The 26,379-nt window shown below is 38.0% G+C and overlaps 1 protein-coding gene across 11 annotated transcripts in view; it reads right to left on the minus strand.

Moving 5' to 3' along the window:
- Positions 1-26,379, minus strand: part of QKI (QKI, KH domain containing RNA binding) — a 157,000-nt gene that overhangs the window by 106,529 nt on the left and 24,092 nt on the right. For all 11 annotated transcript variants that reach the window (XR_009746585.1, XM_061471410.1, XM_061471406.1 and 8 more), the window contains exon 2: positions 9,163-9,305. Coding sequence is in view for 10 of the 11 variants with exons in the window: in XM_061471410.1 (XP_061327394.1) it covers positions 9,163-9,305 (143 nt within the window). In the remaining variant the exon portion in view is untranslated. The remainder of the gene's footprint in view (positions 1-9,162; positions 9,306-26,379) is intronic.

Here is a 26,379-nt window from a genome sequence, read left to right on the forward strand (position 1 = left end):
ATCCTTCAGAAAGCATCACAAGCCCTTTTTTACAACTTCCTAGGTCTCAAAGACATTTCTGCTTGTAAAGGAGGGGAAAAAAAAAAGGCAAAATATTTTGGTCAAATTAACTCAAAAAACTGTGAAGAGCCCAAAACCCAAGAAGTATTATTTTAGTATTTGTGCTGAGAGACACCAACCGTGCTTTATTTTAAAAAGCGAATGTCACCTTAAAACTGATAGTAGTCAAATACAGTCAAATGAGTTCAAAATATAAAATTCAAATTATTAGGTTAAACGCTATGACCCATAAGCTTAATACATTAATTTGAATAATATATTATCATCAGCACTTAAAATACATTAACAAGATAACAGCTGGTCATTTCTACTGATAACAGTCAGTTTGGACCAGCATTACAGAAATATTTATTTCATGCAGCATTCAAATTTTTAGACCACTTGTACTTGGTGGAGGAAAAAAAAAATTACAAGAAACTGCTGCATACTTACGACAACTTTAAATCATAATTCAGTTATCTTCCCAAAGCAAGCATCCCTGACAACAGGGCAAAGCCCTTAGTGACCTCTGAAACTACAGATCGTAATGTTTGTAACAAAACTGAACTTGAATTTTTAGGTCAAAATAATTCCCGCTATCTCTGGTTACTACTGCTGTTTACAAACCACATAGCTGAAAGAGACTGTACAAGCTTATGTCAGAATTTTAAAGAAACAGAAGCTTCTAAAAAAAAAACAACCAAAAAAAACCAAAACAAACAAAAAAAACACACACACAAAAAAACAAAACAAATAAATAAAACAAACAAACGAAAAAACATTAATCAATCTAAGCAACTTAATTTTAAGTGTTGGGTGGATGAATGTGCACCATTATAACAGGTGCATAAGCCTTCCCAAAAGACAGCATATACTATGCTATATGTAAGAGACAAGTAAAATGAGTGCAATTAAAGGGCAAAAAGGAACTGGCTGCTCATCAACCAGCATTATTTTGTTTAAAATGTTGAGTGTACATGAAAAGAACAGTGCACACTGTTTCAAATAAGTGTAGTAAATTTCAAATCAGTAGGAAATCAGCATCTTCACAGAATTCTACTATTTTACATTGCTCTTAAAAAAAAGAAACATCTAAAAGCTTAGAAATGCTAATTAATATTATGCCAAAGTAACTGAAATGAACAACTGTGTCCAACTATTGTTCTTACCAGCTTTAAGAAACAGCACAGGCTAATTGAATAAATTGAGCAGATCCATACAACAACAGATGAACACCTACTAGCTACACAATCACAGAATCTCCTATGCAGAGATACCTACTGAGGTAGCATTTGTGTTTTATTCTAAAGCCAGTGTTCAAAACTAAGGCAGGTAAGCAATAGTTCCTACGCTATGAAACAAAACACAGAAGAAGGAAAGATCTGAACAGAAAAAGCTTACTCCTATTCTTCTGAATTATGGATTAAATGCAAATCAGAAGTGAAGGCTATAAACGCAACATCACACTGAAGACCTTTCCTTGACTAGTGATGCACACTTTATTAATGAGTTCAAAATTTCAGAAACAGCAGAACCTAAAAGCAGCACACCTCAAAAAAAAAAAAATCCTCTTGCTAAAAAGCACCTTTTTTGTTTGTTTTCTTAATCAATATGCACCCCCAAGGCTTGTGGGCAGACTTACTCTAGTAAAAAACAACAGACCTTTTAGTACTGAGGACACACAAACTGTTTTTTACCTGAGTGCATAGTTTTAGGAGAGATACAAGGAAAACATAAGGCTGGTATTTTGACAGGTGCTCAAAACTACTTCTAATAGCAATTCAGGATGGGGGTCAGTGCCTTCTTATCCTGGCAAAACATCTGATCTGCCTTATATGAAGTTACAGAACTCATGTTGTCCTCTGACAATAAAGTGTTGAGTTACTTTTGCAAGGGCAACTAAGTGCATAAAAATCTGAGCGTGTAAACAGAAATACCTAAGCTACAGAGCTCCTAAAAAGGAAGAAATACCTAATAGGCCAGTTAAAAGGACCACCTGATATGATGCGGGGTAGACAAGGTGGGAGAAATAAAAAAGTTTTAAAGGTCTCCTCTCTTAACTAACCAGAGGAAAAAAAAGTTTAAAATCGTCTTAAATCACAGGAAATACTGTATGTCCTACCTCCAGTTAGTTCAGCAGGTATACCCAAGTGCACCTGACCTATACATACCAGGGAGCCAAAATGTTATGCTGAAGCTCTCTGTATAAAACCTTTATTTATTGATTTACTGCAATAAACATCTGAAAGAACAGATTGAAAAAAAAAGAAAATCAAAATCAATATTTTACGATCTCTCTGCCCCACAACTGACATTTCATTATTTGTATTTGCACACAACTCTCCGGTATTCCATCATACAAGAGCTACTGCACAAGGTAAGGAGAAGTTCTGAGAGAAAACAGTTCAGCAAAAGGAAGTGTAGACAAACTGCCACAGCAGAGCTATCCAAGTTAACCACTTTTAGTAAGATTAATTTATTCTAGCTAAAATTGTTTGTATTCCATTCACAGAAAAACGACAGGCATCTACAAACTGTTAAGATGTACTTTTTAGCCTAAGGTTCTGCTACACTTGGCTTCCCCTCAGTCTTCCTCATCCCGAAGGTGCCCAAATGCCTAGCCCTAGCTGTTACTGTCAAATTAAAGGACTCATACCCATAACGAGTCATACCAGTATAGTGACTAAACAAGAGAAGTAATCCACTTTCTACTAGAAGTGTCATATACATGCTGGGAATCACTAAAAGCCTAATCCTGTGATGTTAATTTGAAGAAGTTATTAACACATGCATCACCATAACAAACTGGTATCCTAAAAAGTATGTTCAACTTGTGTATCAGTACCAGATGCAAATCATTTCTTCTCCGATTTCCAAATTTTCTTTAAAAAAATATCACAGGAAACATTATCCCTAGCTGAAGGAAGGGCTATTTACACAGTCTTTACTTGCCTTACCTCCACCTTGCCTCCTTCCTCCCTTTTTCTCTAATTCTTACTTACATACATACAAAGCAGAATATCTGCAAATAGTTAAAGAGCAAAATTTGAAAGTAAGCATGAAACAGGAATAAGAATATTAACAGATAAATGATTAAGTAATCATCTGTCTAAATGACACTCAATGCTTGAAGAGTTAAATAGGGAAGAAATAACTCTCATTATGAGATACAAAGTTCATCAGTACTGCTGAACTGATGCTGAGCCTGGAAGATCACTGTCAGAGACTAAAGAATGGGGTATTTATCTCCAATATATTCTAGACTGTCTTCCACACTTCTGTCTCTGAGGACAAACATGCTCTGAAGATTTCACAGGGTTATTTCTGAATGAAATTATGGCAACGTATGTCATCTTTCAGCAAGGTGCTACAAACGACAACAATAAAAAAAAAACAACAACCTACTGAGTGTGAACCAGAGCTCAAAAACAACTTATCTTTCTAAAGGTGAATCAGGTGGCCAGTAACAGAAGGATATCCACAAAACATTAGACAGAAAGGTAAAAAAAAGACTGACAGAAATATTTAGGTATGTCTCTGTTTCATTACCATCTAAATAAAGGGAATCTTTCTCAATAAATCAATTTCCTTACCACTTGCAATAAGAGTGTGCAAAGCCTCTCATATATATAAAGTTCAAATGCCTAATTAACTTTTTTGCCTCAAATATTTTTCCAAATATCTCATTCGGACTGGAAATGAGTAATCACACTATTTTAGTTCTTTCATATACGTTTGTACTTGTATCCATTGCTGACTTTTTGCCAAATCTGCCTTCAGCCCTGTTGGTACTCTGCAGCTGAAATTTATTTACAGGGACCAGCTATATTCTGTCTTTGATTCCTACTGCAAGGGTAAACAAGGCCAGCTCTTTTAGCCTCCTTCTCTGTTTACCACTAGGGAATGAAGAGCTTAAGTAAAAGAATCAGAACAATAAATAAAGATGATGTTATCATTTTCCTAATCCACATTAGGGATGATAAACTCTGATATTACCCAATTGAAAAAGGATTTAAATGTTTTGTCAGTAAGTTCCCCATAGTAAAATGAATCCCTGTGTTCATCATTCTGTTGTACTAATTAAAGAGTTTTAACTAAAATGGTCAAAAAGTATGCACAAGCTGTTTATCACTGCTGGCCTTTGAGCTTCAGTATACTCAAAGGACATGCTACTTTAGATGCAATAATTACTGAGTTCTTATATTTTTACTGAAGAGGCACAGAAGAGTTCCAACAGAGAATTTCACATTAATCAGAGCTAATAGGGTACTTATTAATAATAAAGCCATGATTGTAATAGAAAAAAAAATTTATTCAGTCTAACATTGGTAGGTACTAATTCAAGAAACTGTTTAAATTGATATCAGACAAACTTTAGTCTCAGCTCTTTAGAGAAATTCAGGAAAATTAATCATTTATCTGAAGCATAAGAAATGCTAAAGACAATATATTAAGTATTCACCCACAAACAATGGCATATCCTCTATTCTTCTGCTTCCTAAGAGCTCAATCATCTCAACTTTTTATACTCTGACAGAAGGTATTTTTCCATGAACTGGAAATGCCTTCAAACTTTAGCTGTAGAGAGAACACATTTTTAACTGAAGGGCAAGTAATGGGCACCTAATGGAATTTCATCTTCCAGGTGCCTTCTGCTCTTCTCTCTCAGGTTTCAGGAGCGCACTTGGTTCACAAAAGTTCAAATCTCAATTTTAAGACTAAAACCTCTGTAAAGGTCTAACACCTTCCCACGGTGCTAGAATAAGCTATACAAATACAACTGCATTACTACAGCTTGCAATGGAAAAACGACGAGACAATAGGCAGAGCACCCCAACAATTATGCATCAGATGCGATTACATAATAATGTTCCTTATTAACATAACATACGAAACAAACACAGTAATTCTCTAGCAAGATTTTTGCATATCTTCCACTTCATAGTACAGAAGTAAAAATGCAGACCCTACAGAGTTAGCATTTAAAATCAACAGGCTGTTTCATACAATTGCTTTTTGTAAGTTCGAACCCTGCATCAGCTATGGTCTTCGAATAAATCTTAGCATAAAAATACTCAGTAAGAACTCAACAATCTAAATTAAGATACTATAGGTGATTATATATATTTTAGTTTTGTAATTGTATTTTATATATTCTTTCCTCTGTGCAGGTATTCAGTTAAACCATAGTATTGAAGTAATGCAGGCTATAAAGATTTACCATTTCATGTATTACACATACATGCATATGTTTATATATACATAAACCAAGTAAGCTTAAACTTATGACAGACCATTATTTTAATGCCTCAATTTAGGATTCTGTGCACAGAATTACACTGAAGTACTATTCAGTATTCACTGCAGTCAATTAATCAATATGCTTACAACTATAAGTCACAGAATCATAAGAATACTTAGGGTTGGAAAGGACCTTAAGATCATCTAGTTCCAACCCCCCTACCACAGGCAGGGATGCCTCACACTAAACCATCTCACCCAAGGATCTGTCCAACCTGGCCTTGAACACCACCAGGGATCCAGCATTCACAACCTCCCTGGGCAACCTATTCCAGGGCCTCACCACCTAACAGGAAAGCATTTCCTCCTTATATCCAATCTAAACTTCCCCTGTTTAAGTTTTAACCCATTACCCATTGTCCTGTCACTACAGCCTCTAGAGTCCCTCCCCAGCATCCCCGTAGTCCCCCTTCAGATACTGGAAGGCTGCTATGAGGTCTCCACACAGCCTTCTCTTCTCCAGGCTCAACAGCCCCAACTTTCTCAGCCTATCTTTATACGGGAGGTGCTCCAGTCCCCTGATCATCCTCGTGGCCCTTCCAACAGTTCCGTGTCCTTTTTATGTTGAGGACACCAGAACTGCACACAATACTCCAGAGTAGAAGGGCAGGATTACCTCCTTTGACCTGCTGGTCACACTCCTTTTGGTGCAGCCCAGGATACGGTTGGCTTTCTGGGCTGTGAGTGCACACTAAAGCTGGCTCATGTTCATTTTCTCATCGACCAAGACCCCCAGGTCCTTCTCCACAGGGCTGCTCTGAATCTCTTCTCTGCCCAACCTGTAGCTGTGCCTGGGATTGCTCCGACCCAGGTGTAGGACCTTGCACTTGGCATGGTTAAACTTCATGAGGCTGGCAACAGCCCACCTCACAAGCATGTCAAGGTCTGTCTGGATGGCATTCCTTCCCTTCAGCATATCAAGCGAACCACACAGCTTGGTGTCATCGGCAAACTTGCTGAGAGTGCACTCAATCCCACTGCCCACGCCACTGACAAAGGTGTTGAACAAGACCGGTCCCAACACCTATCCCTGAGGAACACCACTTGTTAGTGGTCACCAGCTGGACACTGAGCTAAGTCAAAGAATAAAAGTTTATTAGAACATTATTTCTAAAAATATTGCTAAATCTAAATTAGAAAACAGCTTCTGGTCACCCTTCTTTGCGTAATATTTAATTTTATCCATCTTTATGCCTTTGTAAGGCAGACAAGATTGTCAGAAGAGAATGACAACAACAGAAAGAATTAACTGGATTTATTTGACACTCACTGTGATAGTGGGCACAGCATGTCTTCCCTGTATCTGATAACAAATCAATTGCTAGATATGAGTAAGAAGTTTCACATAACTCTGTGATTACAATTAAATTATCTTTACAGGCAAAATTAAACATTAAAAGTGAAATTTACAGACAAGTAGCAATCACTGTAGTCCAGACCTTCTGAATGCTGTACAAGCCTGAATGCAAAGCAGATTATTTAATTTCTAACTTGGAGACAGATGTAACTTGGAGACAGATCTTTCCTTTTTGTATGTAGTGGTATATTCTAGCTTCTTTACTAATTACTGAGGATGTGCAGATCCCATTATGGGATCTACAAAGAAATACAGAGAACATGTGGACAAGCAGGAGCACAAGGAGAACACTGGGCTTGGCTCCTCAATGAAGCTTGAATTGCCAAGTACCACCAGAATGGTAGAAGCTGTACATTTTCTAGCAAACATTTTACATCATCTCACAAGAACCAACTATCATTTTATTCTAGGTCACATGTATACAAATCTAAATCTCTCCAACTTCTGAAGTTGTAAAAGTTTATTGAAATAAATTAGTGACCACTTCAAGAGCATTTTTCTGAATGCACACAAAGACCTAATATTAGCTAAGAAATCGTACACCCTGTTACACAAGTGCTTTGACCATAAGTAAAGACAAACTCTCCTGCTTATTTACACTATACTTAATTATTAACTGGCAGTGAAGAGCGAAGTTACACCATATTTGATTTCTAGAAGAAAAGCTTAATAATAATTATAGGAAATCCAATCCCTTTTCCTTCCTCCTATCTCATGATTCTGGTACAGCAAGCATCAAGTTCCGTAAAAACTACAACTGATAACTAAGGCAACTCCTTGCAAGGATGCATTGTCAAATTGTAAACCCAAAGATTTCAACAACTAAGCTATGTTTTAAAAAGCCAATAAGCAATGTAACTCTAAGGTATATACAGATATTTAAGTACAGAGCTACTTGTATCGCTTTATGGCACAACTGATAGCAAAGTTCACAGAATCACAGAACAGTTTGGGTTGGAAGGGACCTTAAAGCTCATCTAGTTCCAACCCCCCTGCCATGAGCAGGGACATATTTCAGAAGACTACACTGCTCAAAGCCCCCTCCAACCTGGTCTTGAACATTGCCAGTGATGGAGCACCCACAGTATCTCAGGGCAACCTTTTCCTCTCAAAAATATGTAATACCATGGAGTTTCAGAAGAATCTATTATTTTTTGCTGTGAAGATATGTATGCATGTGCTTGTGTACATATAGGTATGTATATATGTATATGCATTACTTAATTTTGAAGAAAAACGAAAGGGGAAGGAGATGAAATTCTCTGAATACTTTCCTCTGTACAGGTATTTTAACCCAAAAGCATCAAAACAGCTTTGTGAATGCTGAAAAGGGAGAAGAGACATTCATTTAATTCTTCTGTTCTGAATAATGACTTGCACTCAATTTTCTTAATGGAGTATGGCATGATATTTTATGGTATGGAGTATTCCTTTGGTTAGTTTGGGTCAGCTGTCCTGGCTGTGCTCCCTCCTGGCTTCTTGTGCCCCCCCTTTTCCCTGGCAGAGCATGAGAGACCTAAAAAGTTCATCATAGGTCTTATCAACATTATTCTCATACTAAATCTAAAACAAAGCACTATACCAGCTACTAGGAAGAAAATAAACTATATCTCAGCTGAAACCAGGATAAATAATAAAATCCAATTTGGAGAGCTTAATTTTATTAATGATCCAAAGAAAAGCCACAGAGATACACAAGTGTTATTTCAATTTTTTGCTGTTCTGTACTTTCTTCCTCTTTATACCACTTCAATGTGCAAATGCCTCACTTGGACTGTGCACTCCTCCACTGCAGAAGGACATCTAAAATATTAGGGAGGAATAACACTATTATTTTCTTTATTGTTGGACTATTTTCTTATGAGTTGTTTTAAGAAACCATTCAGACCACACGACTTCTGAATAGTTCTTCTAGTGAAATGAAACCCTTCTCCCTTCAAAAGTTAGGTGTACAATAGAAGAGAACACCCATGCAAGCAAAGAGCTCTGATTAAGAAGGGAGGGATGGATAAGGGACTGCACCACCAACAAAACCAAATAAACAACCACCCCAGTAAAAAACACTAACTGAAATTAAGTACAGTCTCCAAAGATCTCCACAGAGTATTTAAGGATTCTTTAACTGACTTTTAGAGAGACTGTAAGAGGAAAAAAAAGTAGTCCCGAAAAGTACTTCCCTCCTAAAACTCTACTATACAGTGTCTCAGGACAAACAGTACTTAAAGATAATTCAGACCTTAGATGTACAGCTTCATAATCCATACTAGTTCGGTATTTAACACAACCTTCTTCCACTCACACGCACTACAAATCAAGCCACCAACCAGAACATACACTGCATTCCTAACAAGTATCTCATCAAAAGCAATTCAGTGTGATCCAAGGGTAGCATCACATGAAATTTACATTTAAAGACGACCACAAGGATCAAAAAAATAATTTAGGGACTAAAAAGATATACTTACATCTGGATATTCTTTTACAGGCACATATAGTTTCTCTTGTAACTGTACAATAGGTCCCACAGCATCTGGTAATTCTGCACTTCTCTTCTCCGTACTACCATTTAATGTGTCGTTATACATGTCTTTCCGTACTCTGCTAATTTCTGTGGGGGGAAAAATGTATATTAGGTATTAAATACAGTAACAGATTATAATCTAGCATGACAGTCTTCCTCTAATCTTTCCCCAATCTTAATGTCACTTTCTTCCTCTCTACATAAGCATCATGGTAGCTTGAAAGAAAAAAAAAAAAAATCTACTCTGGTTTTGTTTCGTTTTTTTTTTGTGATTTCAGGGCTTTTTGTTTGTCTTCTTGTTTTGGGGTTTGGAGGTTTTTTTGGGAAAAGGGGATGTGACATTTTGGGGTTTTAACTGCACCACAAATACCTTATTTCTATAAATCTGCTGCCTATTTATACTGTTTATGAAATTCAGGTGTTTAGATAAACATTATATGCAGCTCCTTAGAACTTATACAAGATTGTTCACATCATTTAAAAGGTGTATAAAACCAGTTTTTTTGCAATTTTTATAACAAAGCTTCTAGAAAGCAAAAAAAAACCCCAAACTAGAAATCTATGCCTAACAAAAAAATACAAAAAGCATCTATACTATCTGCTAGTTATAAGATTAACTATAGCATTTGGAAATGAAATGGTGCACCGTTTAGCAGTGAGGAATCTGCCAACTCAAGGGTGCAGTTACTGAGTACACAGTGACCAAAAAAAGTAAATTTGGTTCTACTGACTACCTCCCAAGAGATAATGAAAAAATGGAGACAAGTATGGCATCAAAGACCTAGGCAACCTCTATATACACCCGAAAGTCCTTCTACTTCATTGTAAAGTAACAAAAACTCCTTGACAGCACCAGGGAATATCACAAACAGGTGCTTAACTACTGTTTCTATCAATGACACCTGTATTACCCACACCAATTTACTTGCAAGAGGGAGTTGAGTAGCTATAAACAAAGAAGTTCAAAATGGATAATCTGATTCAAATCCAGGTTTCTTTCACTAAACTGCAACAAACCAAGAACTGACACAATGTTTTCTCTTATTTTAGGCTATACTTCATTTCTTGGTGCTCCAAGAAAAAAAAAAAAATTAAATTTTATAATTCATGGAATCCCTACTTGCATAAAATGCTATTAATAAGTTTATTCAAGTATCACTAGGTATTACTTAAGTGTATTAACCAAGCTGCCAAGTGAAAAGTAACATTTAAACAGCATTGTTCTCAAAGCATTAAATCTTACAATACTGTGGGCTGTGCAGCAAAAACATGGATCAGTAAGTCCAGTTTTTACTTCAAAATTGCTACACCTGCTTTCAAAATTTTCAGCACTGAAGTGAAACTGAAACATAAATTTTATGCTTTCATCTGACCACAGGAAGCCACAGACACAAGAAGTCACACAAAACTGTAGCAGCAAACAAGAGATTAAAATAACTTATGTTTCATAACCTATTTCTCTTCTGGAAAATCATTTTAGCTGAGATTTCACCACTTGAAAAGCTAGGGGAAGAGAGAAAGCATCAGAAATGACAAACGTCCGAAATGCAGCAGACTTAATTTTCAACTGAGTTAGTCTGAATTAGTTCTAACAAACTTACTCTGCATACTCAAGAACAAGTTGTTTCTCTACTGGCAACTGATATACTCAATCATGTACACTATATAATAATCTGGTGGCTAACACCCGTTTTGAATGGAGAACACAAATCTCATCATCACGTAATCACAGCACAAGAAAAAAATCCACAGCTGCTTCTACACTGACAATTTTGGCAACAGGCACAAAATCCTCAGAACTACAAGCAGTTATTTATACTGGCTTCAGTATATAAAGAATTTTTTTAGCACATCTCTTTGAACAAATATTATCTTTTGGCACACTTTGTTTCCTTTTCATTCTCTTCAGATTTTCTATTAACTTAGGCTACACTGAAACAAGCTAAGGCAGTCTGCAGAAGAACTGAAGCATAAGGAGCAACACGGTCATTTTTATTTATATTTGGAAGCTACAGAGTAGCTGCCCCAAAAAATTCATTTTAAACTGTATCTTTCATGTAGAATAGAATCACTAACATTAGATACCTTAGTTTTCACAGAAGAATACTCATTTTCATCTTTCCCTTCAAATACTCATACATCACATTCATGGCAGCGTAGAACCAAACATTCAGAACACACGTGGATGAGCATGATGAGCTGATTTGAGGACTACCAATGAATTACAGCTTGTGTGAAACCTAAGCCACCTATCATGCCTCAAATGTTGCGTAGAATGGAGACGCCTACCAACTTAGGATATTCTACTCCACTACAGGACCAGACACACAGAATTTAGTTTTCATTGCATATGTAGGATTTTATCTTCTCTCCCTACATTCAAGCCATTGGTAACACTGACAAACATCAGGACAGCATCAGCCAGCTACATCAACGCAGTGTTATCAACAGCTCCTCAAGTGCTACCGTTTCTTCTGCTTCTTGGCAGTTTAACTTCTCTTATCTCACGTATCTTACCCAAGAACTCAAGAGAAACACTCAGAAGCAACAGGTGATGTAACAAGCATGTATTCGCAGTTTAACTGTCAATGAGGTCTCCAAACTCGTCTACTATACAAGCCTCTCCTTTCACTTATCTTCTATTTAGCAGTACTGAAGGACTACTGATCACATGTCCAGATCACCCATTCTCTCACTTCAAACTACAGATAGAACACAACTCATCTTTCTTTCCAATCTGTTAGCACAGCCAGCCACAAGCACTCTTCAAAATACACAACTTTTGAAGCTACTTAATATGCATCCTGGGTTTTTCCAGATTCTGCTGAATCTTTTTTACATGTCTTCAAGATTACTCTTTTCTTCTATGACTAACAATAATTTTCTTAGACACCTGCTTCTTGCTTTATCACACCTCTGGTGTTCGCAACAAGACTGCATATAGAAGTATTGAATTTTGATCACACTTTTACCATCCCCATTATGCCAAATGCAACCTTATAGTCTCTTGAGTATCTTGCAACTTTGCCACTCACTTTAAGCAATATTACAGGTATCTACAGAAGTATCTGCTACTGTATTTCCAGCACCTCCCTCAAGAGCTTATCATGAGTGCAGGAAGACTCCAGAAAGCCTCACCAGCAGCGTATTACAAAAACTCTAATTTCCTTTCACCTCTATCAAGTATCCATTTTATTAGGTTCTGAAATACTTAAAAATACTTTAAAATACTTGAAAATCTGAGGCCAGAATTAGTACTGAAGTGAGAAGTTCACATCCTCAAAGCGCACCTTTTTACTTTTTTTACCATTAAATTCAAATATTAAAAATAAGAGAACAAAAGTAAACCAGACTTTTATTTACATTTATTTCACATAATTTCTTACACACTACTTAACAGATGTCTCATCTTCCCTTCCCAAAAGCTTCTTTGCCATGTCTTTCATGAAATCACACGTTCATTTGCAAGACTCTAGGTTCTTCCACATTTACAATTCTTTACAAATTCTTCCACCACGGTATCTCACAGGAAGCCAACTGATCTAAAAATAAGGACAGCTTTACTTTGAAAGTGAACACCTAAGTACAATTCTACTTTACTTCTATCTTAACATAGCAGTGGTTATTCTCCTGTAGAACACATGGGGATTTAGAAGAGAGTTAATGAGGAGAAATACTTAATTATCAGAGCAGATATAATGAAAAAGCATACAGCAGCTTCACCACACCTCTGGAACCTGTGAGCTCTGCAAATGCAGTTAACAGGTTCCTTTTGAAAAGATCCAAGTACCCATCTTTACTGTAGGCAGAAAGAAGCAGCAACTCATATGAAGAATTTCAAAATCCACATTATTCACTTTTAATAATACTTTGGTCTATATGTTATAAGTAATAACTTTAGCAGTAAATGACAAATTTGTCTTCCTCACAGCAGTGCTGCTGAGGAATAGACTAAAAAAAAACAGGACAAACTGATTTCAATAGTGTTATCTTGTTCCACGTTAATATGGCATGACACTGTCAGTTATGGTGGCAATGAAATGCATTCTGGTCCAGGAGAGCATTTTTCATCCTTTGTCCCTGGAAACTAAGCAAGTAATGCAATCTTTTGTTTCCATCATCTACAGCTAGTATTTTTCAATCTCTGCAACACTCAAGACATGATCAGAAGCAGGACGCACTGTTTATACTGACTATGTTTGCCGACAGGGATGTACTTTTTTGATTTTTTCATGATACTTAAGGATAAAGTATTCTTCCCTTTTGAGGACACGAAGGACTACATTCAGATGAATGTTTGTCATCACATTAAAATATACTAAAAAGTTGCTTCTTTTCCGCTGATCAATTACCGTTCCCTTAGAGGAAGTAAGGTTGCATGTATGTTGAAAGACTGCTCGACTGCAATATAAAATGGGTTTACATAAACCACTCAGCATGCATATTCCAAGTAGGAAATCACTGAAAAGGCTCAAATTCTTCCATCATTCTCAGAGCTGCAAACCACTCCAGTGCCCACAGCTCTAGAATTCTCAGCATGAAGGCTTCCTCTAAATTATGAATCTTTAACTTTTGAAGGAAGAGCTGACTTAACACCAATTTTAAACCAATGGATTCCCCACTTGAAGAACTGAAACAAATTTTCTGATGCTATTTGCTCCAATTTAGCTACAGCTATTTAAAGAGAGATCATCAACTGATGCCACTCTCAGCCCATGCTCCTCTCCCAAGTCTAACACACCATTAAGCCATCAGTGCACACAGAATTCTTTAAAGAAACTAAAAAAGCATTTCTCTGTCACAGAAGAGACTCTTACCAATTATTCTTGATTTTCACAATACACACCAAATGGGGGTGGAGCAAACCAAACCCAATAGCTACAACTGGCAAAGAGATTCAAAATGAATCCAGACACTAAGCATCTTGAAAAACCAGCCAGCATACTTAAGGAAGCAGAGCACCCACACCGTTAGTTCCACTGTTAGTGGAAACAAGGCAGTTTCCATATGAAAATAAGATTTGAGCAATTTATGTTGGTTTCATTATTAAAAAGTCAAGAAGTATGGAAAGAAAATGCTCACACACCTAAAATCTACACAGCACATGGATCTCAGTGATGCACAGAACATTCAGTTTCAGTTTTCTACTTTCTCACAGAAATCAAGTTATGCCAAAAATACCAGTTTCGTCTACACCATAATTTTACATGTTTTGACGAAGTTAATAATTACATAGAATCACGGAATCATAGCATAATTAGGGTTGGAAAGGACCTTAAGATCATCTAGTTCCAACCCCCCTGCCACAGGCAGGGACACCTTACGCTAAATCATATCACCCAAGGCCTCGTCCAACCTGGCCTTGAACACTGCCAGGGATCCAGCATTCACAACCTCCCTGGGCAACCCATTCCAGTGCCTCACCACCCTAACAGGAAAGCATTTCCTCCTTATATCCAATCTAAACTTCCCCTGTTTAATTTCTAACCCGTTACCCCTTGTCCTTTATACAGTCTATAATGAACAGTCCCTCCCCAGTATCCCTATAGGCCCCCTTCAGATACTGGAAGGCTGCTATGAGGTCTCCACGCAGCCTTCTCTTCTCCAGGCTCAACAGCCCCAACTTTCTCAGCCTGTCTTCATACGGGAGGTGCTCCAGTCCCCTGATCATCCTCGTGGCCCTCCTCTGGACTTGTTCCAACAGTTCCATGTCCTTTTTATGTTGAGGGCACCAGAACTGCACACAATACTCCAGGTGAGGTCTCACAAGAGCAGAATAGAGGGGCAGGATCACCTCCTTCGACCTGCTGGTCACACTCCTTTTGATGCAGCCCAGGATACGGTTGGCTTTCTGGGCTGCGAGCGCACACTGAAGCTGGCTTGTGTTCGTTTTCTCATCAACCAACACCCCCAAGTCCTTCTCCACAGGGCTGCTCTGAATCTCTTCTCTGCCCAACCTGTAGCTGTGCCTGGGATTGCTCCAACCCAGGTGTAGGACCTTGCACTTGGCATGGTTAAACTTCATGAGGTTGGCATCAGCCCACCTCACAAGCGTGTTGAGGTCCCTCTGGATGGCATTCCTTCCCTCCAGGGTATCAACCGAACCACACAGCTTGGTGTCATCGGCAAACTTGCTGAGGGTGCACTCAATCCCAAGGTCCATGTCAGCGACAAAGATGTTAAACAAGACCGGTCCCAACACCGATCCCTGAGGGACACCACTCGTTACTGGTCTACAGCCAGACATAGAACCATTGACCACAACTCTTTGTGTGCAGCAATCCAGCCAGTTCTTTATCCCCCGAGTGGTCCATCCATCAAATTGATGTCTCCCCAGTTCAGAGACAAGGATGTCATGTGGGACAGTGTCGAATGCTTTACACAAGTCCAGGTAGATGACATCAACAGCTCTACCCCATCCATCATTTCTGAAGCCCCATCATAGAAGGCCACCAAATTGGTAAGGCAGGATTTCCCCTTAGTGAAGCCATGCTGGCTGTCACCAAGCACCTTGTTGTTTTTCATGTGCCTTAGCATGCCTTCCAGGAGAATCTGCTCCAAGATTTTGCCAGGCACAGAGGTGAGACTGACTGGTCTGTAATTCCCCGGGTCATCCATTTTCCCCTTCTTGAAAATGGGGGTTATATTTCCCTTTTTCCAGTTGTCGGGAACTTCACCTGACTGCCATGACTTCTCAAATATGATGGCCAGTGGCTTAGCAACTGCATCTGCCAGCCCCTTCACGACCCACAGATGGATTTCATCAGGACCCATGGACTTGTGCATGTTCAGATTCTTAAGATGGTCTCGAACCAGATCCTCTCCTACAGTGGGCCCAAGGTCTTCATTCTCACAGTCCCTGCATCTGCCTTCCAAGACTTGGGTGGTGCAGTCAGAGCCTTTGGCAGTGAAGACCGAGGCAAAGAAGTCATTCAGAACCTCAGCCTTCTCCAAATCCTGTGTAGCCAGTTCTCCTGAAAGCTTCCTGAGGGGGCCTACGTTCTCCCTAGTCTGTTTTTTATTTGCTATGTACCTGTAGAATCCCTTCCTGTTGTCTTTAATACCTCTAGCTAAGTTTAATTCTAACTGGGCCTTAGCTTTCTTAACCTGGTCCCTAGCTTCCCGGATGACATCCCTGTACTCTTCCCATGCCACCTGTCCTTGCTTCCACTTATTATAAGCCTTTTTTTTCATTTGAATTTTCCTCAGGAGCTCCTTATCCATCCAAGGAGGTCTCCTGGCCCTCCTGCTGCACTTCCTTCTAGTTGGGATGCAACACTCCTGAGCTTGTAGCAGGTGATCCTTGAATACCAACCAACAGTCTTGCCCCCCCCCCCCAGGGCTATATCCCATGGAACCTTACTAAGCAGGTTCCTGAAGAGGCCAAAGTCCGCTCTTTTGAAGTCCAGGGCAGTGAGCTTGCTGCACGCTCTTCTCACTGTCCTGAGGATCTCAAATTCGAGCATCTCATGATCGCTGCATCCAAGGCTGCCCTGGAGAGTCACATTTCCAACGAGCCCTTCCCTGTTGGTGAGCATGAGGTCAAGCACGGCACCTCTCCTTGTCGGCTCCTCTATTACTTGCAGAAGGAATTTGTTGTCCACACAATCGAGGAACCTCCTGCATTGATTGTGCCAGGCTGTACCGTCATTCCAACAGATGTCAGGGTGGTTGAAGTCACCCATGAGAACAAGGGCCTGTGAGCATGAGGCTTTTCCTATCTGTCTATGGAGTGCTTCATCCGCAGGTTCTCCTTGATCAGGCGGTCGGTTACAGATCCCCACAGTAATGTCTCCCATAGCTATATTCCCTTTAACCCTGACCCACAAACTCTCTGTGGACTGCTCACCTGTCCCCAGACAGAGTTCCATACTCTCCAGCCTATCCCTAACATAAAGGGCAACTCCCCCTCCCCGCCTGCCAGGCCTGTCTTTCCTAAAAAGCCTGTAACCTTCCATTCCAACACTGCAGTCATAGGAGCCATCCCACCATGTTTCTGTGATGCCTATTATATCATACCCCTGTAGATGTGCCCACATCTCTAATTCCTCTTGTTTGTTTTGTAGCTATCTAACAGAGATAACTAGTAAGTCTACTCAAATACATGAGATCAGTATGCACTGTCCCTCCTTAGAGGGACAGGTAAGGAAAACAACTGATTCAAATCCCTTCTTATTCTTTACTACTGAGTATTTCAATGTAGTCTTGGGTGGAAGGGGAAGGACATTTGGTTTTGAGGTGCAGGTTTTTTATGTGAAATGCAACAAAAATATGCACAACAGTTAACATTTTTATAAAATATTTTTGCTGCACACAGCTGCTGCTGTCATCAATTTGGAAAATCAAAAGGTACTTCTAAGCAACTGAATGCATGTTTTTAAATTCTTTTGCAATCAGACAGGTCCAGAAACTAGTAACTGAAAGTTACAACCATTCTAACGTACAGACATACAATTAACACTTTGGATGGTCCAAATCCCTTAATATGGATCTAGGATTTACAGAATAGAATCACAGACTCCTAGAACAGTTAGAGTTGCAAAGGACCTTAAGATCGTCTAGTTCCAACCCCCCTGCCATGGGCAGGGACGTCTCACACTAAACCATGTCACCCAAGACTCTGTCCAGCCTGGCCTTGAATGCCACCAGGGATGGAGCATTCAAAACTTCCATGGGCAATCCATTCCAGTGCCTCACCACCCTTATTTAGAAAGACAAGCCATTCCACGTTCTCTTAAAACATTACCCGTCAATTGGACAATTTCACTGTTTTAGTCAAACAGCATCCAATAATACTGTAAATGAAGCACCTGAAAAATATCATTGAGAACGTAGAGAAAAAAGCAGAAAAGTATGTAACTCTTATATGCTGCTCTTAAACAAAAAATGTCTGAAGACAAGTGGGTAATAACCTCTCTGAAAGAGTTCTGAAGGCTAATACAGAGCTTGGGCTCAAACGACAAGATGTGTGCTGATGTTCACATCCTGCCCCCCCTCCCCCCCCAAACCAACAAATTTAAACACAACCTTTACTGTAAAAAAATGAAACAAGAACCAAACCAACATGACACTACTCCATTTATTCACTAAATTCATCAGCACTTGTAGAAGAAATTAAAATTTCTAAGCTCTGGATACTACCACTGAGAATATGGTGTACAAGCCACAAAACAGTCCCCATTTTCCAACGCCTTGGGAAAACTATTTACTCCACCTTTAATCCTCTGAGACCTATCTAGCAATATGCTTTCAATGATTAAACTGTCAGTCCCGTGATAAGTAGGTAGCACCTTGAGCAATTTGCCAGCACTCTTGGTATCAAAATTCAGTCACTTCTTTTTTCAAGAAGAGGCTGCAAAACTCCTTCTGTTGTGGGCAGTTGCAAGGTCTGCATCAAGCTGACATCAAAACCAAACAGAGCACACTCATCTGTTCTCTTTGTATAAATGTCAACAGAAAGCTTTTAAGTACTTTATTATTGGTGGAACATTGCAACTCATGTTTTCTAATCTAGCAGCTTTAGTATGCTTACTTGGCAAAGAAATAGTTGGTTTTATTCATCACAATTTTAACAGTCTTTGCTGTTAACACCAGTGCTGTTTGTTACTATTGCTGATGCAGCAGAAATAGCAATGTTAACAAACAAGTCATTTTTAAAGTTCTGCCACATGGACCTGTACCCTGCATGCATCATCAGTGTATGGACTAAAATGTTAGCAAGCACTTACCCTACCCACCCTTTGCTATTAATCAGTGAGATGCCTGAGCATCAGGCAAACAAGATTCCTGTTATCTTTCCTTCAGAAACCAATAGAGAGTAAACAAAATTTATACAAACATGATCAAGCATTAAAGCTGATGAAACAGACAGTCCACATAAATTTCGATACATCAACAGTTTTGGTTCAGAGCATGACGTTGAACTCTGACATAACTAACCGGCAAGTTTAACACAGTCATGCATTTGTTTCCATTTACTAAAGCTTGCATTTACATTATTTAATATGATGGTACGTCAGAATGGCCAGAACAGGTCTGATCAACGGTTCATCAACCCTGCATTACAACTGACAATGGCAATCTGCATTCATTTAGGAAAATAAGAAGATTAAACACAGTCTCCTCATTTCCTCAGTAACTCAAGAAAGCTGTATATTTGAGAGGAAGTCCTGTGTCTTTTCATTTCCCAGTACTAAGCTCCAAAAAACCTAAGTATCTGTAACATAAAAATCAGTTTAAAAGTTCCTAAAAGGACAGCTGAATAATCCTTTCAGCCGTCTACTTGGCATCTGCAACTAACATCATCTAGCAACTGACATACACTATCCATCCACATCCAAATTACAAATCTCTGTAAAGCTTCTTGAGTAATTAGCCAATAGAAAACAGTACAACTAAAGAGTCAAGGAAAACTAAAGTGTTTTAAAAGCAATGTTCATCTCCATATTAAGTCTTAGCACTACACCAAGCTCACACAGTAACTCAGTTAAAGTTAGTGAACATATACTCTTCTGCTTGCTGTAAATTTTCCTTACAACATGGGTTAAATTAACAGTATCACATCCTTCAAAATATTTTCCACTAGTGAGTCCATCAGCACAGTCTGAACACTGAGACAGACTTAGTGGCTCACATTCAGATTAGGCTTAATTATTGCACCCTCAAAAATCTTCTACTTTAGATTCCTTAAACAGCAATTTGCCCCCAAATACTTAGCTACAAGTAGCCGAGTTACTCAAACATTAGGCTGCTAAACGTATTTGAGGTTATTTTTTCCATGCCCAGTAGCATGAATCAGATGTTTGGCAGCTAACCATAATAAACAACTTGGATATCTTTGATGCAGCAGAATCAGCAATAATACAATTCTGTGAAAACTACTAATCATGATCAGAAAGATGGAAGAAAGAAGCCATCCGTTCTACGAGATTTAAACAACAACATTACTTGTTGCTATTTTAACAATGTCAGTTTAACAGTATCAGGTCTAACAGACAAAAATCCCACGGGTTTAGTTCCTCAGTTGTGTATTTTTTAAATAAAATGTGTTCCCCTCAGCTCACTGTCTGGTTTCGAAATTGCTCTTTGTGAACAACGCAGACTGACTGGTCTGCAATGGATCTTCCCTTCCCAGATACTATTCCACACTCCCTATGTTTAAATCCATCCACTCAGAATCAACTGCTCTCCGATTTCTACATGTATCTTCAGCGTTCGAAATAAATTGTATTTATGTTGAACAACTATGAAGTGATGTAGTCAGGAGCTCTCCAGTTAAAGTTAGAAGGACATTTCTGAAAAAGTATACTGAGCACTTTGGAAAACAATAGACTAATTCACACCAGAATCCCCCCTGTATCAGCAAAGAAAGCCTACACCTTATACTATCCCATCAGTATGTGCAAAGAGTGCCCAAAACGCAAAATGATATTTTATAACCTTTAAACAAAAACAAACGAACTGAAACAAATTCCTGGCTGAGATCCTCCAAAATAATCAGTTTTGAAGTTTAGTGGAGAATTAAAATTCTGATGAAGTTACCTAAACTTCACAAGAAAACAACCAAACAAAAAGCAACCCTGAAAGAACTAAACAGCAGTACTGTTAGATTCTTTCCTGTCTTCCAATGGCTTTAACACTTACCATTTGTAAAGAATAATGTAAAGTACTCGCAGATTATTTTCTCAATCTTTTGGAAACCATCTTAGCAATTGCCTTTTGTATGAAAGGTGTGAAAGCATTTTTATTTTACTTCCATGATCACCCAAAAATAATTAACTATTAATTAACACAGGAATGTTATGGAAGCCTTCTCCCTGTTTTACTGATTGAGGCCAAAGTAAATTCCACGTACCTTCCACATACACAGGCAATCTGAGAAACACAAAAGGCTGCAGCTATTAGAAAGTATTTCAGGAATTTCTAGGAAGTGAAGATGTATATCCTATGTCCTCTCTCAATTTTTCACATAGCTTTGTATCAGCCTTTTACTTGCCAGAAAACTGTCTTCTACAGTAAATGCACACTGTGAGCACCTGTTACATTAAAAAAGCTAGATAACTGAACAAAACACACTTGGTCAGTTAAAGAAAAATATTAATCAGCATTAGCTGATTAGTCATGAAGAATTAATATTATGTGTTTGTTACTAAAAAAAGATACTATACTGCTACGGAGATGCTGATGAAGACACAAACAAACACCTGGATTTCTGCACTAAATTCTTGTACCTGTGACATCGGGGGGGGGGGGGTGAAGAGAGTGATCACTGGTTATCAAACACAGAATTTACCCAATTCTGCAAGAAATGAAACACCAAAACCTAAGAAAGCAAACATATGTAATGATAAGCAAATGATTTAGTTATAAAGTGAACATCTCTAATTTTAACCTGCTAGCATATTCAAACAAAGCTATTTCAATATTTATAAAAAGCAATGTCTCTACATATATGAAGTACTTTTTCCTGAGAGGCTGACCTGACAGGTTTCATGACGTCAAATCAGAAATAATCCATCTGAATAGGAATAAGTAATTCCTCTCATTCCCAGTTTACTTTTTAACCAATCATGTACAACAGTAATACAATCCCACTTTTGAACACACTGCTCCCTATCACATTTTATTGTTTTACACACTGCCCTACCCTGGCTCTGTGAGCACTGTATTCACAAGACTGTAAGAAAGTAACAATTTTCAGTTGACAAGTACTAACACACAGAAAAATCAGGCATCTATCATATTAAACATATTAACTATTACACTGTTCTGACATAATATACACCATCAAAACACACTATGCAACTTTGAACTAAGTTGTAAGTATTGGAAGACTTCCTGAGATAGGCAGTACACAAACAGAATCTCTACTGATAATCTCAACCAAATAGATAAAGCAGCACTGTAGCTTTAGAAATTTGACACCACAACTGACCAAACTACAGCCATAAATTAAGCATTACTCATCTGTGTTAGAACATGTCCAACATATCTTTAGCTTATATTTATTCAGTTCCAAAGCTTAATTAATGCATACAATACTTAGCACAGCAGTAGTAAGTATTTTTGCATGTGATAAACTGATATGTTTATCCATTACTTTGTTGATGAACCAACAAAGTTGGTTTACATTTGCCTTTAGTAAACAGAGAAGACTTCAAAAGAGATGCCTATAAAGTTATAAACACAGACCTTAAACAAACAGAACAAAAAAAAAAATTACCTAAGCTTAAATTTCAAAACTTGCTGGAAGTAATGGAATGTGTTAGCAAAATCATCTGAACAGAAGAGGTCAAAGATGAATCTTGAAAAGAAAAACTGGAAACCGAGTTGGAAGTACAATAATCAAACACATACTCAAAGCAGGAAAAGGCTCCAAAATTTACTTGAATAAATATTCCAGCCAGACAAATTAGTCCATATGTATTACTATGCCGAATTTCAGAAATGTTGAAGAACTTAAAATACTGGCGTAAGTCTGTAAAGCACAGAATCATAGAATAGTTAGGGTTGGAAAGGACCTTAAGATCATCAAGTTTCAACCCCCCTGCCATGGGCAGGAAAAACATGCTACAAGTTTACCAAAGCAAGACTCTGCTAGGCTAATATACTAAGTATTAGAATGCATAAGAACACAAGAGCAGGGCTAAGTTGAGTTTCCCATGCAACAATTTAACTAAAGAATTGGTGATTCCTTGAAAGGCTAAAACAAAGTGACAATAGCTGTGCTAAAGGAAGAGCTAATTAAAAGAAGGTTGACCAAAGGTGATGTAAAACCTCATAAAGGGTGAATTAAATAATCTCTAAAAGTGAATTAGTGGAAGAGGAATCTCACAACGAATTGTTAATGCTGTAAAACTAGGTGTGTTTTTATGCCTGTCCATCCCTCCCCACTCCCAGTGAAACCTGTTCTATTTCACACTGACAGAATGCAAAACCCATTATCAACCACACACTGACCTGGAGGGATCAAGCAGTGACAGCAGTGGAAGAGCAAATATCTTAATTGATGTAGGTCTGTATGATATTTTTAACAAAGAATGGAAGAATTGCATGAATAACTGTGATAAAATGGTGTAAGCAATTTTGGTCATCCTCATCCAGAAAAAAACCTGAAGATATGAAGGGATATTTGGAGCATATAAAAACAGCCAGCCACTCACAGTTAAACATAAAGAGGTTGGCTTGGGAGAGGGCAAGGAAATAGACAACTGACATCAGAATTAAGAGTTAAAAGAGCAGTATGTGCTGTAAAACTTAACCTATTTTCACTGGCCACAGGTGAGCGTAACAGAAAAGAAAAAAAAAAGCCCACCGTATCTGAACTTGTGATTTTGGAATAACCCACTGTAGCGAATCACCTTATCTGGGAAAAAAAAAAAGATGTTAAATCTGTTTTCAGATAACATATATGATAGACAGCTTGGGAGAGGCACTTATCAAGACAGTCTTAAAATCACACCAAATTGGACAGGCTGCACACTAAGAAGAATATAACTCTGTATGCACACTGTTTTTCAAACTGCTGTATGACCCACACTTATGTACAGTAAAATTAAGTTTTTAATTCAAGCACCTGTCTTAAAAAGAATTCGTTAAGAACACTACATATGCTAATAAGTATGGTTTTATCTAACTGCAAATTTTAACTTATTACACAAGCACAATGGCAGAAAGTTTATGAAAAATAAAGGCAAAAAAATTTTAGTAACATCATTAAATACTTTAACAGTGTTGAAAGGATAAAAGAAAAATGTCTGGATTTATGCTGAGCAATGCATACAAAAAACAGCACTACTTGAAAACTGTCACTGAGTTCAGTTCCTCTATTACAATTGTTAACTTCAATTGAAGTGATTAAGATAACCAGTCAGCTTTGACATGCTACTCATTTTTCATCAGCCTGGAGGAAAAAAACAGTGTGCCTGAATTCACTGCAAATACATACACACCTGAATAATCTTCTAAAAGATAAATATACCTATGTAAACATGGTTCTCCAGGGAACTGAAACCTAGCAACAATTAAACTAAATCTTGCACCACTGAGGCCTAACTTCAAGGTTAAAAAAAAAAAAAAATTGGCTGTAATTGATATTTTTACTAAACCTGAGCATTTTTCCAGACTTGAACGTAAGTTAAACTGAAGAGACATATTAGTATACTAATCTTACTGTTATCCATCCTTTTGTACCACGCATTAGTTCAGCCATCTGACTCAACACATTACCAGCAGGCAGAAAATCAGCAAAGCAACTTTTTCTAAACATGCACAGCCAGCAAAACTTTAATGGAGAATCAACTACCAGTAAAGCATCACCCTCTGACAAAGTGAGAAACAAGACTGCTACTTAGGTTTCTTTCACAGCAGTGAAAAGTACTAGCTGTTATTTGCCCTAATTTATTTGTTGTTATTCCACATAGTGAACAGAAGGTTCAATCTAGTTTGTAGCTGGGTATATTAAAACATACTTTAGCCCATCTTGCAAAGTTTTATTTCCTTCAAGGAAAAAAATAAAGCTCTAGAACTACAAAAAGCCTCCATTTATGCTATGGCAAAATCCCACTGAGCATCAGAGGTATATGTACGTTCACAGCCTTTTTGCTCTTTTACATGATAAAAGCATAGTCACTTTCCAAAAACTAGCATTACCTGCTCTAACAAGTGGATTCTTATCATGAACCACACTCACCACACTGACTCCCTTCAACCATGACAGAGCTTTCATTACGAATAATGAAACAGTAAATGGCCTGCCTACTCCGTAAACAGTAGTAAATATTTGGTTAGCAATATTTCTAGAAAATTGCTTCGATAAGCAATCCTAATAAAGCAAGATTAGGCTGGACCTTCCAACCATCCTCCTTTTCCAGTTTACACACAACACTGTATTTGAATGTAACATTAGGTCCCATTAGGCAGAACTGCTTTGACAGGTGAAGTAGCCACAGTCAAAACTGCCCTCACAGTATTTTGGTCAGTGCAAGTCTAAACTACCTTAAAGATATATGCATAAAGGTCTCTTCAAGGTACATCAAAGGTAGCTTATGCACTCTGCCACAAGATTCCAAGTGGCATAGTTAAGTTGGCTATCACAGCAGCAATCAACTAAAATCTAATAGAACAAAACCACGGTCTTGCATCAAAAGACATCAGCTGCACTCTCTTCAGGAACATGAAGGGGTTAACACTTCTTGATGAATTACTACTATCTTTTTAGAGTTGCACAATGTAAACTCTCCTCAGAACCATACTAATATTCTCATACACCCTTGATTCCAAAACGCATAGCAAAATTGCCATTATTATTTGAAATCATTCTTCAGATTCCTGATCCACAAACGTTATTACTAATCAGTAACATTAATTACCATTACCAGGTAATTTTAGGCCCTGCCTTGAGACAACACATCAGTAAGATCACTTTCAAGAATAAGCACAATGCTTCTTTTCATGTAAAAAATATACACTGCCTTTGTCTATACCTTATTACATCTTTAAGTTAATATTCCCTGGTTCAAGACCAAGAGGTTATTTTCCAAAAAAAAATCTGAAGGAACCACACTTTCCTAGGAAGCAGACCCTTTTGAACAACCTCATAAAGTACCAGAAAGAAATCAAAGAGTACCTTCAGATACGATTTTTTTTTTCCTCTGTGACACTCAACATAATTGAGCCTAGAATCCATATTGCAACCTTCAGTATTTAAAACACTCAGTGCCTGTGTTTCACTTTAAGTTGAAAACTGAATACACCTGTAGCATGCTTTAGTGTACTTTACCAAAACAGGAAGCATGACTTCATGATGCCCTTCAGGGCACGGAAGTCTGTTTAATAAGCATTCACACCATTAATGAAGTAAACCTTCCCTACATAGATTTTTTGGTTGGTTGTTTTGGTGGGTTTTCTTTGGTTTTACAAGAAGTTTAACTTGACACAGCAAAATCCAGTATGATATGCACATACAGCATAACAAAACCACAGAAGCGTTATGCAATGTATATAAGGTAACTGACATGTTTTCAGGTAACAGTGATTATTCTTCATGATGCAAAAGCAGGATCATTTTTTCTTCTTCCTTACTTACCCTTAATAAGCTTTGCTGTTTTATGAGTCACCTATGATAGAAACTCAAATCCAGAAGCAAGACGGTAGGATACAG

This window comes from Pezoporus flaviventris, unplaced genomic scaffold (genome assembly GCF_033815535.1).
Source record: "Pezoporus flaviventris isolate CSIRO_AGI_PZ_B2104156 unplaced genomic scaffold, CSIRO_AGI_Pfla_v1 ptg000066l, whole genome shotgun sequence".
In the NCBI taxonomy this organism is placed as follows: Eukaryota; Metazoa; Chordata; class Aves; order Psittaciformes; family Psittacidae; genus Pezoporus; species Pezoporus flaviventris.